We start from the raw sequence: 18,526 nt of genomic DNA, 5'->3' as shown, positions 1-18,526 counted from the left end.
TGGAGTGTAGTTTGGGTTTCTCAGGTGGCCCTAGTGGTAAGGAACTCACTTGCCAAAGCAGGAGATGTAAGAGACGTGAGTTCGATCCCTGGGTTGGGAAGTTCCCCTAGAGAAGGGATAGGCTCCCCACTCCAGTATTCTTGGGCTTCCCTGGTGGCTCAGAAGGTAGCATCTGCCTGTAGTGCAGGAGACCTGGGGCTGATCCCTGATTTGGGAAGATCCCCTGGAGGAGGGCATGGCTACCCACTCCAGTATTCTTCCCTGGAGAAGCTCATGGACAGAGGGGCCAGGCGGGCCACAGTCCATGGGGTCACAAAGAGTCAGACACGACTGAGCAGCTAAGCCACACAGCACGAAGGCTGTGTATATACTGGGTCGTGTCACCATTTAGCATTTCCTTAGAGAAATGTGATTTTTCAGAAAGCTCACAGTGCTGCCGATGCTCTACAAGACAGCACTGGGACCTGCCCAGGGCCTGTCCCGTTTGGCCCTGGATGGGCTGTGCCCAGGGCGCCTGGCGCTTCTTCCATTGACGTTACGTTTCAGCGCCCAGCCCTGGTCTGGGACCCCGCCTGGCCTGGCTGCGCTCCCTTGGAACAGCTGGATCGTCAGAGGTGATCCCGTCCAGCTTTGTGAGCGCTGCCCCGAGTCCCGCTGCCTGGGTTTGGGGTATGACTTAGAGCTTGTGAACACTGGCTCTTAGAGCGGAGGGTAAGCCATGTTGGGTTGTACTTGTGGTAAAAGGGCTACGGCTCACTTTTTCACATGTGGAAGAGGAAGGTGCTAGGGTGACTAAGTGGAAACAGCTGAGCCTAGAGTGTAGGGGAGTCCCCTCTGCTGACCCCATGGCCCAGGCATGCCGTCAGCGACCCAAGAACTATAAAATCGCCAGCCTCCATCCCTTGCAGATTTTAGCATCCACCAGCCCACCTGGGACCACCCTGCCTGACGTGGTCTCCTGGGGTCTGGATGCCCGCAGCCTTGCAGGCAGACTCGAGTCTGTCTCTTCCCTCAGGGCACGACGAGAAGGCAGAGAACGCAGTCCAAGCCGCCACCTGCTGTGCCACGTGCAAGGAGTTCCAGCAGGTGAAGCAGACGGTGCTGCAGCTGAAGCAGAAGGTACGTGCTGGGCGCTTGAGAAACCCTCGCATAAGATAAAGGGATGTAGCTGGACGTCTGGAAGCAAGAAGACAGTGTCCTCCCACGGCTTGGCTGGGTATTCCCTGAGATTGGTGCCACCTAGGTTTGGACTGGGACGCTTTGCCCAACCACCCTCGGAGCTCATTATAGTTCAACAGAGCAACGAAGGCAGGGGTTGGTGGCAGTGGCTGTTCAGTCGCTCTGTCGTGTCTGACTCCTTTCGACCCCACAAACTGCAGCACACCAGGCTTCCCTGTCCTTCACCAACTCCCGGAGCTGACTCAAACTCACGGAGTCAGTGATGCCATCCAACCATCTCATCCTCTGTCGTCCCCTTCTCCTCCTGCCTGCAACCTTTCCCAGCATCAGGGTCTTTTCCAGTGAGTCAGCCCTTTGCATCATGTGGCCAAAGTTTTGGAGCTTCAGCTTCATCATCAGTCCTTCCGGTGAATATTCAGAGTTGATTTCCTTTAGGATGGACTGGTTTGATCTCCTTGCTGTGCCAGGGACTCTCAAGAGTCTTCTCCAACATCACACTTCGAAAGCAGTGTCTAGTGAAGTAGACGGCTACGTAAGGGGCCCAGGAGAATTGGAGAGAATGAACTGTGATTCGTGCAGCTTTTTGTGAAATGAACATCCTGACTCGTGGCCCTTTCATGATTCTAAATAGGATAGTGTACAATCATCATTTGCCTGTGTTTTATCAATAGCAAACATCTTTATAAACTTCCACAGCTGAGCCTAGAGTGTGTGTGTGGGGGGGGGGGGTCTTTCTGTAGCAGCTTTATTTTTCACATTTAAAAGTTACAGCCTGTACGTTGGGCTCCAATGCCTTGGGTGCATCGTGTCACCAAGCGGGAGGACTGACTCCCTTTGTCTGAGGCTCCCACGCATGCCTCATGGCCTAGATTTCCAGTAACGGTCATGGTGCCGAGAGGAATGCCCCTGGGGGGGTTTAGAACCCTGAAATCCTGTCGAAGGCCCAGGTCAGTGGTGTTTATTATACCTGAGGTCAGTGAATTCACCAGTCTGTCGACAGCTCAGAAATTGCTCTTCTGCTGGTAAAACATAAACTTGCTAGTTTGTTTATTTAATTGCTTCCCCTCAAGGCTCTTAGTACATCAAAGAGGTGTGTGTGATCTGTTTAACTTTGGCATCTAGTTATTGTAAAGGGCGAAAGGGTAAGATTAGACAGTATTGCTTTTCTGTGTTCAGCAAACATGCAGGCATGTCAGATCCATAGCTTCCCGTGAAACAGGCAGATCAGCAGGCTGAGAAGATCAATAGCTTTGCCGGCTTGTGGTACACTGGTGGTGAAGATCTCTCAGCTGTAACAGAAGCATGTACGCGTGTGATGTTCCAATTCCCAAATAGCTTGTAATCTGATCGACCAGGCAGAAAACCTTGTAAGTGCATCAGTGTAAACTCAGAGTTCTGAATAATACTCCCTACACAGATATCCTCAGGTTGAAACTTGGATTGGTATCAGTATTTACCGAGTTGAGTCTGAAAAAGAGTTCGTGGACGAAGTTTGCATTTCATAGGCCAGAGGATTTCGGGCCTGAGGGAGGCAGTTGATGAATGATGGATGTCTCAAGGCCCAATACTCGTCTCTGTTTTCTTCTCTGGAGAATTAATAATCCAAAGGCTATGGAGAAGCTCTTTCTAGCCTGAGTGATTTTGAGAGTCACTGCTGCTAAGTCTCACTAGTTCAGAGATTCAGTTGCTAATTCACCATCTGGCTTTACCCTCACCTCCGTGCAGTGTTTTATGACCCATGAGAGAAGAAATGTTATGAAGAACTTGGAACGTTATCTTCCCCTAAGGCCCTTGTAGGTGAGCTGCTCACAGATCCAGGGACAATGCTTGGTAGCCCTGCAGTGACTCTCGGGCACGGGATTTGGCCTGGAATTGGTCGGCCTTATACCGAGTTCTCCTCTCCTAAAGGCGGCTCGGTGGTGAAGACTCCGCCTGCCAATGCAGGAGAACCCGGGCTCGATCCCTGGGCTGGGATGATCTCCTGGAGGTGGAAATGGCAACCCACTTCAGTATCCTTGCCTGGAGAATCCCGTGGACAGAGGAGCCCGGTGAACCACGGTCCATGGGGTCGCAGAGTCGGACATGCCTGAGCGACTGAGCATGACCGAGCATGCCAGGTTCTCCTGCGAGCCCCCTGTGGCAAGTCTGGGCTAAAGCTGACATGAAAGGAGCCTCACAAGGAACAATCCTTTTTTTTTTTTTTTTTTTTTCACATTTTTTACCTATTTCCTTCGTTTTTGGCCATGCTGGGTCTTCGTTGCTGTGCAGGGCTTTCTTTGGCTGCGGCTGTGGGTCTCTCATTGCAGCGGCTTCTCTTGCTGTGGAGCACAGGCTTAAACGCAGGCTTCAGTAGTTACGGCACAGGCACTTCGTTGCTCCGCCCACTGTGGGATCTTCCCTGAGCAGGGATCGAACCCATGTCCCTTGCATTGGCAGGTGGATTCTTACCCACTGTACCACCGGGGAACCTCCAGAGCAACGCATCGTTAGAGGTGCCTAGTAGAATGTGTTGTATTCTGCAGTTGATGAAGCAGTTTCACAGCCAGGATCCCGTTTAATTCTCACCGTGGTACCCGTATCGTCAGAGAGCTGCAGTCGCTGCCCGGGAGGCGGAGTGGACCCTCAGTCTGGGCCCCCTGCCCCTCCTCCTGCTCTGCCCCAGGGCTTGTCGGTTGCGTGCCAGCCTGCTCTCACTGCTGCTGATGCCAGCTGTTCTGCTCGAGAGCGAGCGTGGGACAGCTGCCCACATACGCTTCGGCTCAGGAGTAGGTTACCGGGTCTGCTAGACCGTGGCCAACCCCACCACGTAAAACCATGCACAGACGTGTTGAAGGACACCGTGAGGGTGCAGTCAGCGAACTCCTGCCTGTGGGAAGCTCGGCAGGGCCGACGCCCTGGGCCCCTGATGGGTGAGGCTAAGGCAGGAAAAGTGGGGCAGCCCCTGCAGGCTAAAGCAGCTTAAAAGATGTCTTGTTTTTCTTCAAGTGGGCAAGACTAAACTGAAGCATCTAGGCCTGCCCAGTTGGGTCATAAATTATTTTTTAAAGCACAGGAAGTGATTAAAATCAGGATAGTAGTTACTTTGGGGGGAAGGAGGAGTGATTGGGTCAGGGCCTGTGGACAAAGTTCTGATTTTCGACTGGGGTGTTCATTAAAAGGGTGTCTGTGTTATGATTTCACTTAGATAAAGATTTGTGGGGGGTTTGTTTTGCTTTGTTTGGGTACATTCTAAAAATTTACTTGTTTTTGGCCACACCAGCACACATGGGACCTTAGTTTCCCAACCAGACCTTGAAGCCGTGCCCGCTGCATTACAAGCACAGAGTCCCAAGCGCCAGACCACCAGGGAAGTCCCCAGATTCTGTGCTTTTATTTTCCAATTGAATTTTTTTTTTAATGATGTAAAGACTCCACCATTTAACTTGCAGGGAGGGGTCTCGGTCCCATCAGAACACTGAAGAAAAATCTGAGCCAAGGGACCAGGTTTTCAATTTATTATGTTTTTTAATGAGATGAACGAATTATTATTTTTTCAGATTTGACTTTTTAATTGAAATATAGTTGATTTACGATGTCATATTGGTTTCAAGTGTCCCGCATCGTCAGAATTTTTATAGGTCATATTCCACTTTAAATCATTATGAAATATTGGCTGTATCGCCTGTGCTGTACAATGTACTGTTGCAGTTCGTTTGCTTCATGCATCGTGGCTTATGCTCCCTAATCCCCTGCCTCTTTCCTCTCCCCGTGGCGACCGCCACTGTGCTCAGTGTATCTGGTAGTTTCCCGTTTTGTTACGTTCATTCATTTTCTTTGTGCGTTGACTCCACCTGCAGGTGATCACAGGGAGCATTTGGCCTTCTCTAATTTATTTTACTTAGTCAGTGCTGTCTTAGTCCATCCAGATGGACTGGATGCTGCAGATGGAAAATTTTCATTCTTTTTTGTATATCCAAAGAAAACAAAGGCTTAGGTGGTAAAAAGCTCTTCCTGCAATGCAGGAGACCCGGGTTCAATCCCTGGGTCGGGAAGATCCGCTGGAGAAGGGAATGGCTACCACTCCAGTATTCCTGCCTGAGAAATCCCATGGACAGAGGAGCCTAGTGGGCTACAGTCCATGGGGTTGCAAAGAGGCAGACATGACTGACCAACTAACACTTTCAAAGAAAACAAAAATGCTAATTCAAAAAGGTACATGCCACCCAGTGTTCATAGCAGCATGATTTACAACAGCCAGTGGGAGCAACCTAAGCAGACTAATGGATAAGGAAGCTGTGGCCTGTGACGGGCTGGGAGATGATGAATGACGAGAAGGCACAGAATGAAGATTTGCCTTAAATAAGCTTCCTGTCTTAGCTGAGAAACCAAGCCCACCGCGGAAGTCAGCCCACATGGCCGAGTGGGGTGGTGCCAGCAGCAGAAGCTTCAGAAGCAAGAGAACAATGAGGTTTCCCAAGCGTGAGCAGCTTTGCAAGCTGGTGACTGTTCCTTTGCTCTAGCGCAGCCTTTCTTGCCAGCAGACTGTGGCTTCTCAGTACATTCCTCTGCGACCTCAGTCTAGCTGCTCTGTACAATGGGTCTTCTCAGGAGGCCTGGGAAGACTAATCCATATGAAAGTGATTGCAGGTTGCTTTGCCCAGTATCATGAGTAATATTAAGAGAGGCAGCTGGGTGTTGTGGTGAGGACCACAGATTCCAGAAATAGATGGGCTTGGTTTAAGCCCTAGCCCCACTACTTTCTGGCTGTGTGACCCTGGGTAAGTGACTTAACCTCTCTGTGTCACAGTTCTAGAAAAAGAAGATAACAGTAACACGAACTACATAGGACTTCATAATCATCCAGTGAGTAAATATTTATAAAGGGCTTAGAATAGTCCCTGCCACCTAGAAAGAGCTCTGTAAATGTTCTCCAGAATATAAGAAACGTAAATTATAAGTGCTGATAAAGTGCTTTACAGGCCGCACCTCACTTGTCCCAATAGCCGGGCGAGGTAGGTGCTTTACTACGAAGGCTAGTATGAGATACTGAAATCCATAATGCCACTGACTGACTGGAACCCATGAGAAATGCAGACTCTTCTTACAGACTTCTTCCCGAACACCTGCGCCCCCTCAAGCCCGCGTCTGCGGTGTTTGTATAGGACGTCAGGCCGGGATTTCCGGCCGACTGCCTCCCAGACCCAGCACGTGTACTCTGTGCTCGTCCTGCGGACACTTAGAGGTCTAACTCTCGGGAGCCAGGAGGTGATTACCCAGCAGGAGGCCAGCCAGGAAGCTGAGGTGGATGTCGACAGGGTCCCCTCACGAACTTTACAAAGAAGCAAAGAATGCTGGACAGGGCATGGAGTGGGCTGGGCTTGGTTATAACATTTTCATCCAAAGACTTGCTCGTCTGGTCCAAATCTCTAGTTTTATAGACATGAAGATGAGAACCTGGAAAGGCGAAGGGACCTACCCAGAGTCACACAGCTACCTACAAACAGCCAGGAGCAACCCCCCACCCCAACAGCCCACCCCACAGAGCGTAAGCACTGTGCCTGTGGTTGTAGTTGCTGGTGATTATCAGCCTGGGCGCTGAGCCAGGCACGTTTAAGGCTCTCGCCACTTTCCTCCTCCCAGCAGCCCTTCTTAGGAGGATATTGTGATCCTTGTTTTATAGGTGAGAAGATCGGGTTCTGTAGCTTTTGCCAGGATCCCACAGGTAGTTCGTAGCAATTTGTTGTTCAGTCGCTCAGTCTTTGCAACTCTTTGCAAACCCATGGACTGCAGCACGCCAGGCTCCCCTGTCCTCCACTATTTCTCAGTTTGCTCAAATGCCTGTCCACTGAGTCCATGATGCTCTCTAACCATCTCATCTGCTGCTGCCCCTCCTCCTCCTGCCTTCAGTCTTTCCCAACATCAGGGTCTTTTCCAATGCACAGCAAGTGGCCAGAGTATTGGAGCTTCAGCATCAGTCCTTCCAATGAATATTCAGAGTTGATTTCCTTTTTGATTGACTGGTTTGATCTCCTTGCAGTCCAAGGGACCCTTAAGAGTCTTCTCCAACACCACAGCTCGAAAGTATCAGTTCTTTGGTACTCAGCTTTTTTATAGTCCAACTTTCACATCTATACATGACTATTGGAAAAACCATAGCTTTGACTAGATGGCCCTTTGTCGGCAAAGTGATGCTCTTCTTTTTAATACGCTGTCTAGATTTAACGTAGCTTTGCTTCCAGAGAGCAAGCGTCTTTAATGTGGCAGGACTGACTTAAACATAGATCTGCCTGATGCTGAAGCCCATACGTGAGATTCATATTTCAGTTTTCCTCTTGGAAGCAGATAATAACATTGGACCAGCCTGATGGCACCCCACTCCAGTGCTCTTGCCTGGAAAATCCCATGGACGGAGGAGCCTGGTGGGCTGCAGTCCATGGGGTCACTAGGAGTCGGATGCGACTGAGCAACTTCACTTTCACTTTCTCTTTCATGCATTGGAGAAGGAAATGGCAACCCACTCCAGTGTTCTTGCCTGGAGAATCCCAGGGATGGGGGAGCCTGGTGGGCTGCAGTCCATGGGGTCGCACAGAGTCGGACACGACTGAAGTGACTTCGCAGCAGCAGCAGCAGCATTCCTGGGCCAGGGCTGCCCCCTCTGTCCTCTGACTAGAGTACTTTTGCTTATAAATCCCCTTCACTCAGGGGTTCTGACCCTCAGAAACACAGTCTCCTGTGGAGTCTACACCCCTGAATCAGCTTTCTGGAAGGAAGAGACAAGAGCTGCCATTCAGTGTGGCTTCCTTGGGGGCTCAGACGGTAAAGAATCTGCCTGCAGTGCAAGAGACCCGGGTTCAGTCCCCAGGCGCGGAAGATCCCCTGGAGGAGGGAATGGCAGTCCTCTCCAGTATTCTTGCCTGGAGACGCCTGTGGGCTGCAGTCCGTGGGGCCGCACAGAGGAGCCCGGTGGGCTGCAGTCTGTGGGGTCACACAGAGGAGCCCAGTGGGCTGCCATCCGTGGGGTGGCACAGAGGAGCCCGGTGGGCTGCCGTCCGTGGGGTGGCACAGAGGAGCCCGGTGGGCTGCCGTCCGTGGGGTGGCACAGAGGAGCCCGGTGGGCTGCCGTCCGTGGGCTCGCACAGAGGAGCCCGGTGGGCTGCCGTCCGTGGGGTGGCACAGAGGAGCCCGGTGGGCTGCCGTCCGTGGGCTCGCACAGAGGAGCCCGGTGGGCTGCCGTCCGTGGGCTCGCACAGAGGATCAGACACGACTGACACTTTCACTCCCACTTATCCGTTCCAGCTCCTCTCCCGGCACCTGATACGCACTGGTGTAATCCTCCCAGTGCTAATGGTGGACATTTTCTGTGAGGAAACGGGCGTTCAAGGCATTTAGTTCTTACCAAAGGTCTCACTGATTCCTGGTCTTGAGGAATGCAAAACTCATTCAGGTCTGAGGTTCCTCTGGCTTCTCATAGATTGAGCCCCTGAAATCTGAGAGAGAGGGAGGGAGCAGGAGAGCCCACCAGTCCATCCTAAAGGAGATCTGTCCTGAATATTCACTGGAAGGACTGATGCTGAAGCTGAAGCTCCAATACTTTGGCCACCTGATGTGAGGAACTGACTCACTGGAAAAGACCCTGATGCTGGGAAAGCCTGAAGGCGGGAGAAGGGAACAACAGAGGATAAGATGGTTGGATGACCTCACCGACTCAGTGGACGTGAGTTTGAGTAAACTCTGGCAGTTGGAGATGGACAGGGAGGCCTGGTGTGCTGCGGTCCATGGGGTCGCAAAGAGTCGGACATGACTGAGTGACTTTGAAAGGGAGGAGTGCCCTGACATTTGTGGACATACTTTAAGCCGTCACAGCCACTGTTTCCCAGCCACCTGAGCGCACAGGTGACCTGTGAGCCATGTTTTCCTGGCTCCCAAGGCTGAGATCTTTCAGAGCCGAGACCACATCTTGGTCACTGTGATCACCTTAGAACCAAGCACGGTGCCTGGCATGTAGTAGTTTCTCAAATATTTGGTACATAAAGAGCTTAACTGAAAGCCTGAAGCAGATCGACTGTGTTAATTACGGCATTCATGAGTCTAATGATATTCAGGCAGGCTGCAGCTGGTCCAGGGTCGCCCACTAGGCAGCTGAGCCATCTCAGGCAAGTTGTGTTGACTGGAAGGCCTCTGGGTTTAGGAGAAGGATCTCTCCAGCCCTTCTGGCCCTGACGGGTTCGGATAAGGGGAAAGGAGCCAGGACAGGCTGTGAAGCCTCTGCCGCGCGCCACCTGCAGTGGGGCCAGCACCATCTCCTGACCCAGGTCCCTCTTCTCTTTGCAGGTTGCCCTGCTCCCCAACAGCGCTGCTGACCTGGGCAAGTACATCACTGGCCACAAGGTGCTGGCCTCAAACGCCTACCTTCCAGGTCCTCCTGGCCTGCCTGGGGGCCAGGGCCCCCCTGGTGAGTATGACCGTGAACATGAGCGTCACTCAGCTGTATCTGACTCTCTGCAAGTCCATGGATAGTCCATGGGATTCTCCAGGCAAGAATACAGAAGTGGGGAGCCTTTCCCTTCTCCGGGGGATCTTCCCAACCCAGGGATCGAAGCCAGGTCTCCCGCATCGCAGGCGGATTCTTTACCAGCTGAGCCACCAGGGAAGTGAGTGTGAAGAGGAGCGTGAAAGGGTGGTAGGTTCACCAGCGAGAGCCTTCCAGGAGCTCACGTTTAGTGGGGATGGGACGGAGTTCTTTAGCTTCTATGGGTGGGAGCAGAAGCCAGGGTCCAAGGAACCCCCCACGCCATTGTGCCAAGAAATGGACAAACCTGAGAAACCCTCATGACCGACAGTCGTCAGGGGAAAAGTCATCGTCCTGGACGGGACCGCAGTCTTAAAGGTCATTGTTAGGTTACAGGGAAACAAAATGAAAACTTCTTAACACTAGCACGTGTGAACGTCGGATGGTGTGCTGAACACCTCTGGGCTCACCAGCTGCTCTCACGATTCACGGCCAGCCTCGTGCCGCTGTTTCCCAATCCTCTCTCCTCCTCCTCCTGTTATTTGTCAGCGCGCTTACATTGATATTTATTCTTTATCTGTCTCTATGTTTCACTTTATTAAGTCACCACCACTGAGATACAATTGTATACAATAAAATGTACACACTCAAGTTATAGTTGGACAAGTTTTCACATATGCCTGCGCTCTATGCGTGCCCAGTCACTTCAGTCGTGTCCGCCTCTGCAATCCTATGAACTGTAGCTGTCCAGACTCCTCTGTCCATGGGTTCTCCCGGCAAGAACACTGGAGTGCTTTGCCATGCCCTCCTCCAGAGGATCTTCCCGACCCAGGGATCGACCCCGCGTCTCCTGCGTCGTCCTTGTCTCAGGCCGATTCGTTACTGCTGAGCCAGTGTGGAAGCCCTGACTAAGCACCACCTTATATCTGGTGTACATCCAGATACAGAAACTTCCCATCACCCCCAGGAAGTGCCCTTGTGCCCTTGGCAGTCAACATCCTCAGCTCCAGGTAACCACCAACCTGCTTTTGGTCGCTGCAGTTTTGTCTGTTCCAGAACTTCGTGAAAAGGAATCTATTCTTTTGTTTGGCTTCTTCAGCGTACCGTTTTGGAGATTCTCCCCTGTACGCTGAAGAAAATCCCAAACATCCTGTCTTTGCATCAGGAAATACGCAATGAGAACTTAAACCAGTGACAGGACGTTTTCCCTTTTATTATGAGTCTCCCCATAGATAGATCAGTATTTTTTTTTTCCATACTAGTGAAGGAAATATTAGTAGGGTTAGCAAATGTTCTGAGACGTGGACATCTTATCCCCACTGCTCATCGTCTAGCAGTGAGCTGGGTGTTGTGAGTGGCCTCCTGACGTTTTAATGGGGACAGCAAAGCACACGGAGTGAAGCAAGTGGAATGAAACAGTACCTGTCTGCTGTGGAAGCTTAAAGAAGGGAGATCAGTGTAGGCTGTGGTGATCAGGGGACTTGGGGCTCAAGCTGGACCTGGACAGACATGAAAGGTAGGACCAGTCCAAGCTGGAAGGACACGGGCAGGTTTTAGGATGGAAGGTCAGCATAGCAAAGGCTCAGAACGCTTTCTACACCATGTGTTTTTTTCTCCACTAATATCTTCATCTCCCGGTTTCCTTCAAAACCCAGATTCCTGGGTCTCAGTCTGTAGAAAGACCAAAAGCTGGTCCAAGACTCTGGTTTCTCCCCTCGTTCATTCCCCTGACTTCTTTCCTCCAGCAGAAGCCGCACACAGGCAGCCTCTCCTGCTTCTGAGGAAGCTCGGGTCTCTTCCTCTACATTGATCCTTAGCCCAGTGTTCGCCGTCCTTCTCTAAGAAAATGTTCTTGCTCTACTTCCCTGGAGAAAGTTCATCCCCAGGCCAGTCTGCGTGTCACTCCAACAAGGACATTCGAGGAACAGGGGAGCCACTGGCCTCTCTCTTGATGGATGGCCTGCGGGCTTTCCCTGCCAGTCTCGCCATCCGGTCTCCAGCGCAATGTGAGCCTCCCGGGGCCTCGCTGGGGCAGAGTCACCGAGGGCGAGCTCGGGCAGTGCCCTTGCTTTCTCCTCCAGTCCTGTTTCCTGCCCCCTCCTGGCTTCTAGTGTCGTGCTGTGTTGCTCTCCACCGGGATGTGTTAGGGCAGCGAGAGGGAGAACTGGATTCTCTTCCCCTTAGCTCCCATTCCAGTCCTGAAGGCTGGTGAGTCACAGCCTGGGGCAGTGAGCCAGGAGCTTTGGTGTGGAGAGGTGGCTGCTCTCTGCCCCTCACTGTCAGATGAAGGTGCTGGCATTTGCTCATCAAAGCCCCACAGTTTAAAGGCACTTGACACGAGATCTCTAAAGCTCATTGACTGCCTAAATGAAGGCAAGATATGATCTCTGGCCTGTCCTTGTGTTTTTAGAGGTCCTTGTGTTTTTGTTATGAGAGGGAGCTGGTCCCCTTCCCAGGTAAACTGTTTCAAGGATGTCCCTGGAACCAGCATTTAGAGAAGGAGGGGAGGGTGAGACATACTTGGATGGAATAATTAAGCCTTTAATGTTGGCTTAATTATTTTGTGAGCTAGAAAAGACTTCCCCAAATATGGTAAGTCTGAAGTCTTTGGGGCTTTTTTTGTTTCGTTTTCCAGTGCCTGAAAGTCATTCCATTCTATCACTGTATTCTGCCAATTGTAGGAGCCGTGTACCATCAAAAAGGAACTCCTGCGTGCGTTTGAAAGAGAGGAAGGAATCTGTCTACTATTAAGGATACATGGCTGAGAAATAGGGACAGCACAGCAATCAGCCCAGCCTCTTCGTTAAAGTCATTTGACGTGAAACGTCTACTGAACAGCCTTTTCTGTACCGGGGCTTCTCTGAGAGCGTGCTGACAATTAAAATACAACCATGCCCACATAAAGCAGATGGTCTAAAAAGGGTTAAAACACCATGTCCTTCCCTATGCTAATGAATGAAGTTGAACCCTTGCTTTCTACCATATACAAAATGGATTAAAAACCTAAATGTAAGTAAGACCTGAGACTATAAAACTTCCAGGAGAAAACATAGGTGAGAGCTTCCACGACATCGGCAATGATCTCTTGCTTATGAAACCAGAGGCACAGATGACGAAAGCAACACTAGGGCTGAGACCCTCCCATCTGCTCGGGCAAACGGCCTCCCTCTAGCACCTTCAGCACGCGCTGTTACCTTTAGTCCCTGTATGATCCCCTAACATCTGGGTTGCCTCTGAGTCTGTTTCTGTCGATTGCTGAATTTCTTGAATTTTGAGGGGAGTAGTTTCGTCTGGGTGTTGGTTTGAGTTTTTTATAATGTGCCTTAAAATTTTGACTTGAATGCTGGATACTGTTTGCAGAGGAACAGCGGAGACCGGGCGCATAGTAACTGCTCCCGGAGGCGGGCGCGCAGGCTGCTCGCGAGAAGAACCGGGTCAGTTTCGTGAGCGACCGAGTCGGGTTCGGGCGTGTTGGCACCGGCTCTGCCACTAGTGTTCCGTGGCCACCAGCTTTCGGATTCCTTCGATGGGAGGATTCTGTTACTTTGGTTTGGGGCGGGGGCGCGAGCAGTGGGTATATAGTTGTTTTACGGGCTTCCCTGGTGGCTCAGACGGTGAAGAATCTGCCTGCAATGCCAGAGACGCAGGTTCAGTCCCTGGGGTGGAAAGATCCCCTGGACAAGGAAATGGCAACCCACTCGAGTATTCTCGCCTGGGAAAGCCCACGGATAGAGGAGCCTTGCTGGCTGCAGTCCAGGGGATCATAGAAGATTCAGACACGACTTAGCGATTAAACAACAGCCACACGGCTCTGTAAGGCAGATTCTTATCAGCCCTCCTTTACAGGTGAGGAGCGAAGGCTCACAGAGGTCAGGAAGCTTGTCCACGATTCAGAGGCAGGCCCCCCTGCTGCTGAAACCTGTACCCCAGCCACTCCCCAGCTGCACTGACCACTGCCCCGCAGTGACGGGGGTGCTGAGAGCAGACGGTCTCGAGACTAGTGAAATTAAAGAGCTTAAAGGAGGTGAAAGATGCTGAAGAGGTGAAATGGCCACTGATTGGATGAGGAACTTATGGAAACGGAGGAATTTATAGGAAGACTCCCAAGTTTCTGGCTTGAATGGATGGGGATGGGAGGTCCATGAAAGGAATGTGAAGTCTGAATCAGCTGGCTGAACGCCTGAGACTAACACATTGTCAGTCAACAGTATTTCAATACAAGAAATGTTTTAGAAAAAGAATGGGGATGGATGGCAATTTTTGGTCATGATCAAAATGCCTGTGGGACATCTCAGTGGAGAGGTCAGAAAGCAAAGGTCAGAGTGCAAAGAGAAACAGCTGCAAGGGGCGCCTGGACTGTCAGTCAGCCAGAGTCCTCGTCCTCCTCCCAGGCTGTAGACTAATGAGATGCTCTTTGATTGCAGGCTCACCAGGACCGAAGGGGAGCCCCGGCTTCCCAGGGATCCCAGGCCCCCCCGGGCAGCCCGGCCCGCGGGGCTCGATGGGACCCGTGGGACCATCTCCTGACCTGTCCCACATTAAGCAAGGCCGGAGGGGCCCTGTGGTCAGTATTTCATCAGCGCTCCCATCCGTGGTTGGGGAACACGTGTTCCTTCTGCTAAACGAGGTCCCTTTGCCTTGTAGGGTCCACCAGGCGCCCCAGGACGAGATGGCTCTAAGGTAAGCCTTCCAAGGGGTCCTTACCTCCTTGCAGGCATCACCTGGAGCTCAAGCACGGTTCGCTGAGCCGCTTTGCATGTGGCCAAGTTGAGACACAGGTGCACTTTTTTCCCTAAAGCTGGGAGGAAAATCTAAAAAGCCATTTTCTTAAGATATGGAACAACCGTAATAAGAAAAACAGCCGCAAAAACCACTTGGAAGAAAAAACGACCCTATAAACGTTAAGCCTCCGGGTTGTCATGGTAGCATGTTTTTCTATTTAGCCAGGCTTCTCTGTGGGGCTGTTTTTCGTGTGTTCCTAATTTCTTTGCTGTGTTTAAGTCAAGAACAGGAGAAGTTCCAGTCCGTGCAAGTGGGTGGTTTCGCTCTGGGGGGCTGCGTGCCCCACTGGCCTCATAAAAAAGTCAGTGTGAGTTACTTTAGAAGCTTCTAAGCTATTCCACACGCTGCCTGGAAACACCGGCTTCCCTCCTTTCGGATCTGGTTGGAAAACACACGGCCTTGGGGGAAATGGAAACGCGAGGCACTTGACTCAAGCCTTCTGGTTCAGAGCAGCGGCCCCAAGGGTGCAGCATGAAGCTGACGTTTGCTTCCCATAGGAGATACTGGCTGGCTGTGCGGGGAGATGGTAGTGGTGGAACGGAGGCGGGGGTGGTGGCGCCCATGTGGCCCAGACGCTCACCCAGACCCTTCTGTTTTCAGGGGGAAAGAGGCGCACCGGGCCCCAGAGGGTCTCCAGTAAGTAGCCCCACCTGTCTTGCTTCCCCAGGGCAGCGCTCAGCCCGGCCACAGAGAGCTCCGTGGTTACAGAAAGAGTCACAAGAGCCTTTTGCACCTGGTTGGGTTTTAAAAATCCACTTCCTGGTTTTGTTTGTTTTTGTTATGGCTAACCTTTATTTGAGCTTCCCTGGTGGCTCATCGGTAAAGAATCCACCTGCCAATGCAGGAGACGTGGGTTCGATCCCTTGGTTTGGAAGACCCCCTGGAAAAAGGGAATGGCTTCTGTGTTCTTGCCTGGAGAGTTCCATGGACAGCAGAACCTAGCGGGCTACAGTCCATGGGGTCGCCAAAGACTTGGGCATGACTTAGCGACTAAACAGCAACGACAACAATCTTTATTTGGAATAAAGATTCTCTTAAGATTCCAAACCCTAGCATGTCCTAAGTCCATTTTCGGGTGTGTCTTACAACATCGGAAGTGGCAGAGCTGAGGTTCAAATCCAAGAGCAGCCCAGCCTCTTAACCACTGCTCTCCGCCTCCCAGGGTTCTTTGGAAGGTAACCTAGGAGAGGCATTCTCAGATTCCGTCATTCTACCAGATTTGACGGAGCCTGAGAGCTAGGAGAGGTCCGTGAGCCACCACAGTGTATCCGGGAGGTGAAGGGGCACCGAGCGGCATCCGCCAGCTGTTGCTTATGGGCCTGACGTTTCCCCGTTAGACGCAGAGTTGGCGAGGTGGTCGCCAGCGGACGGCGGGGCCTCCGGGAGCCCTGGGTCAGCCAAGGGGCGGGCCTCTGGCCGTCTGGTCTGACTCTTCTCTCCTGTGCAGGGACCCCCCGGTTCTTTCGATTTCTTGCTGATCGTGCTGGCGGAAATCCGTAACGACATCACCGAACTGCAGGAACAGGTGTTCGGGCGCCGGACTCACTCTTCAGCAGAGGAGTCCCCGTCACCGCAGGGATTTCCCAGCTATCCGGAGACCCTGGACGTGGGCTCCGGAGATGACTCCCCGGGAAGAACTGAGACAACAGCCTCGGGAGCCCCCAGAGACTTCTATCCTTAGTGCATCCGACATCTTCATGCCAAAGGAAGAGTGTTTTCCCCTGCAGTAAAATCCTCCAAAGAACAAAAACAAAACATCACTGGAGACCTAAAGAAAGATACGATTTTATTTTCTTTCCTCTTCCCTTTCTTCTTCCTGCGTCTCCTCTTCCAGACACTGTTTACAGCGTCTCCTGCTAGACATCCTAAAGACACCAGGAACGAAATAACTGATTTCAGTGCTTCCCCCGGAGAATCCACAGGGCAGCGTTTCTTTGAATTCCTTATTTTCCAGGGGCTTCTAATTTCTGAATTAGGTACTCACATTATCTTAAAAATTGGCAGACTGTCAAAAAGGGGGAAAGAGTTCTAAGAAAATGTGAGTTTCAGTTCAGTTCAGTCACTCAGCTGTGTCCAACTCTTTGTGACCCCATGGACTGCAGCACGCCAGGCCTCCCTGTCCATCATCAACTCCCAGAGCTTACTCAAACTCATGTCCATTGAGTCGGTGATGCCATCCAGCCATCTCGTCCTGTGTCATCCCCTTCTCCTGCCCTCAATCTTTTCAACCACGGCCTTTTCAAATGAGTCATTTCTTCCCATCAGGTGGCCAAAGTATTGGCGTTTCAGCTTCAGCATCAGTCCTTCTAATGAATATTCAGAACTGATTTCCTTTAGGATGGACTGGTTGGATCTCCTTGCAGTCCAAGAGACTCTCAAGAGTCTTCTCCAGCACCACAGTTCAAAAGCATCAATTCTTCGGCGCTCAGCCTTCTTCACAGTCCAACTCTCACATCCATACACGACCACTGGAAAAACCATAGCCTTGACTAGATGGACCTTAGTCAGCAAAGTAATATCTCTGCTTTTTAATATGCTGTCTAGGTTGGTCATAACTTTTTTTCCAAGGAGCAAGCATCTTTTATTTACATGGCTGCAGTCACCATCTACAGAGATTTTAGAGTCCAAAAAAATAAAGTCTGTCACTGTTTCCCCATCTATTTGCCATGAAGTGATGGGACCAGATACCATGATCTTAGTTTTCTGAATGTTGAGCTTTAAGCCAACTTTTTCACTCTCCTCTTTCACTTTCATCAAGAGGCTCTTTAGTTCCTCTTCACTTTCTGCCATAAGGGTGGTGTCATCTGCATATCTGAGGTTATTGATATTTCTCCCGACAATCTTGATTCCAGCTTGTGCTTCCTCCAGCCCAGCATTTCTCATGATATACTCTGCATAGAAGTTAAATAAGCAGGGTGACAATATACAGCCTTGACGTACGTACTCCTTTCCCAAATTGGAACCAGTCTGTTGTTCTATGTCCAGTTCTAACTGTTGCTTCTTGACCCGCATACAGATTTCTCAGGAAGGTAGTCTGGTATTCCTATCTCATGAAGAATTTTCCACAGTTTGTTGTGATCCACACAGTCAAAGGCTTTGCATAGTCAATAAAGCAGAAGTAGATGTTTTTCTGGAACTCTCTTGCTTTTTCGATGATCCAGCAGATGTTGGCAATTTGACCTCTGTTTCCTCTGCCTTTTCTAAGTCCAGCTTGAACATTTGGAAGTTCATGGTTCGTGTACTGCTGAAGCCTGGCCTGGAGAATTTTGAGCATTACTTTACTAGCGTGTGAGATGAGTGCAATTGTGCGGTAGTTTGAGCATCCTTTGGCATTGCCTTTCTTTGGGATTGGAATGAAAACTGACCTTTTCCAGTCCTGTGGCCACTGCTGAGTTTTCCAAATTTGCTGGCATGTTGAGTGCAGCACTTTCACAGCATCATCTTTCAGGATTTGAAATAGCTCTACTGGAGTTTCATGACCTCCACTAGCTTTGTTTGTGGTGATGTTTCCTAAGGCCCACTTGACTTCACATTCCAGGACGTCTGACTCTAGGTGAGTGATCGCACCATCATGGTTATCTGGGTTGTGAAGATCTTTTTTGTATATTTCTGTGTATTTTTGTCAGCTCTTCATAATATCTTCTTCTTCTGTTAGGTCCATACCATTTCTGTACTTTATTGAGCCCATCTTTGCGTGAAAAGTTCCCTTGATATCTCTAATTTTCTTGAAGAGATCTCTAGTCTTTCCCATTCTATTGTTTTCCTCTATTTCTTTGCACTGATCACTGAGGAAGGCTTTCTTATCTCTCCTTGCTATTCTTTGGAACTCTGCATTCAAATGGGTATATCTTTCCTTTTCTTCTTTGCCTTTCTCTTCTTTTCATAGCTATTTGTAAGGCCTTCTCAGATAGCCATTTTGCCTTTTTGCATTTCTTTTTCTTGGGGATGGTCTTGATCCCTGCCTCCTGTACAATGTCACAAACCTCTGTGCATAGTTCATCAGGCACTCTATCTATCAGATCTAATCCCTTGAATCTATTTCTCACTTCCACTGTATAATCATTAGGGATTTGATTT

General features: G+C 50.6%; 1 protein-coding gene across 1 annotated transcript in view; it reads left to right on the top strand.

Moving 5' to 3' along the window:
* The window catches only part of CCBE1 (collagen and calcium binding EGF domains 1), a 231,531-nt gene extending 215,343 nt beyond the window's left edge, over positions 1 to 16,188 (top strand). Inside the window, exons 6-11 of the mRNA XM_068993864.1 lie at positions 1,016 to 1,119; positions 9,490 to 9,610; positions 14,092 to 14,231; positions 14,312 to 14,347; positions 15,050 to 15,085; positions 15,897 to 16,188. Coding sequence (XP_068849965.1) covers positions 1,016 to 1,119; positions 9,490 to 9,610; positions 14,092 to 14,231; positions 14,312 to 14,347; positions 15,050 to 15,085; positions 15,897 to 16,130 — 671 coding nt within the window. The 3' untranslated portion in view covers positions 16,131 to 16,188. The remainder of the gene's footprint in view (positions 1 to 1,015; positions 1,120 to 9,489; positions 9,611 to 14,091; positions 14,232 to 14,311; positions 14,348 to 15,049; positions 15,086 to 15,896) is intronic.
* Positions 16,189 to 18,526: the final 2,338 nt, after the last annotated feature.

This window comes from Capricornis sumatraensis, chromosome 21, assembly GCF_032405125.1.
Source record: "Capricornis sumatraensis isolate serow.1 chromosome 21, serow.2, whole genome shotgun sequence".
Classification (NCBI taxonomy): Eukaryota; Metazoa; Chordata; class Mammalia; order Artiodactyla; family Bovidae; genus Capricornis; species Capricornis sumatraensis.
Note: the sequence above shows the minus strand (reverse complement) of the source record. Positions and strands in the feature narration are given on the sequence as shown.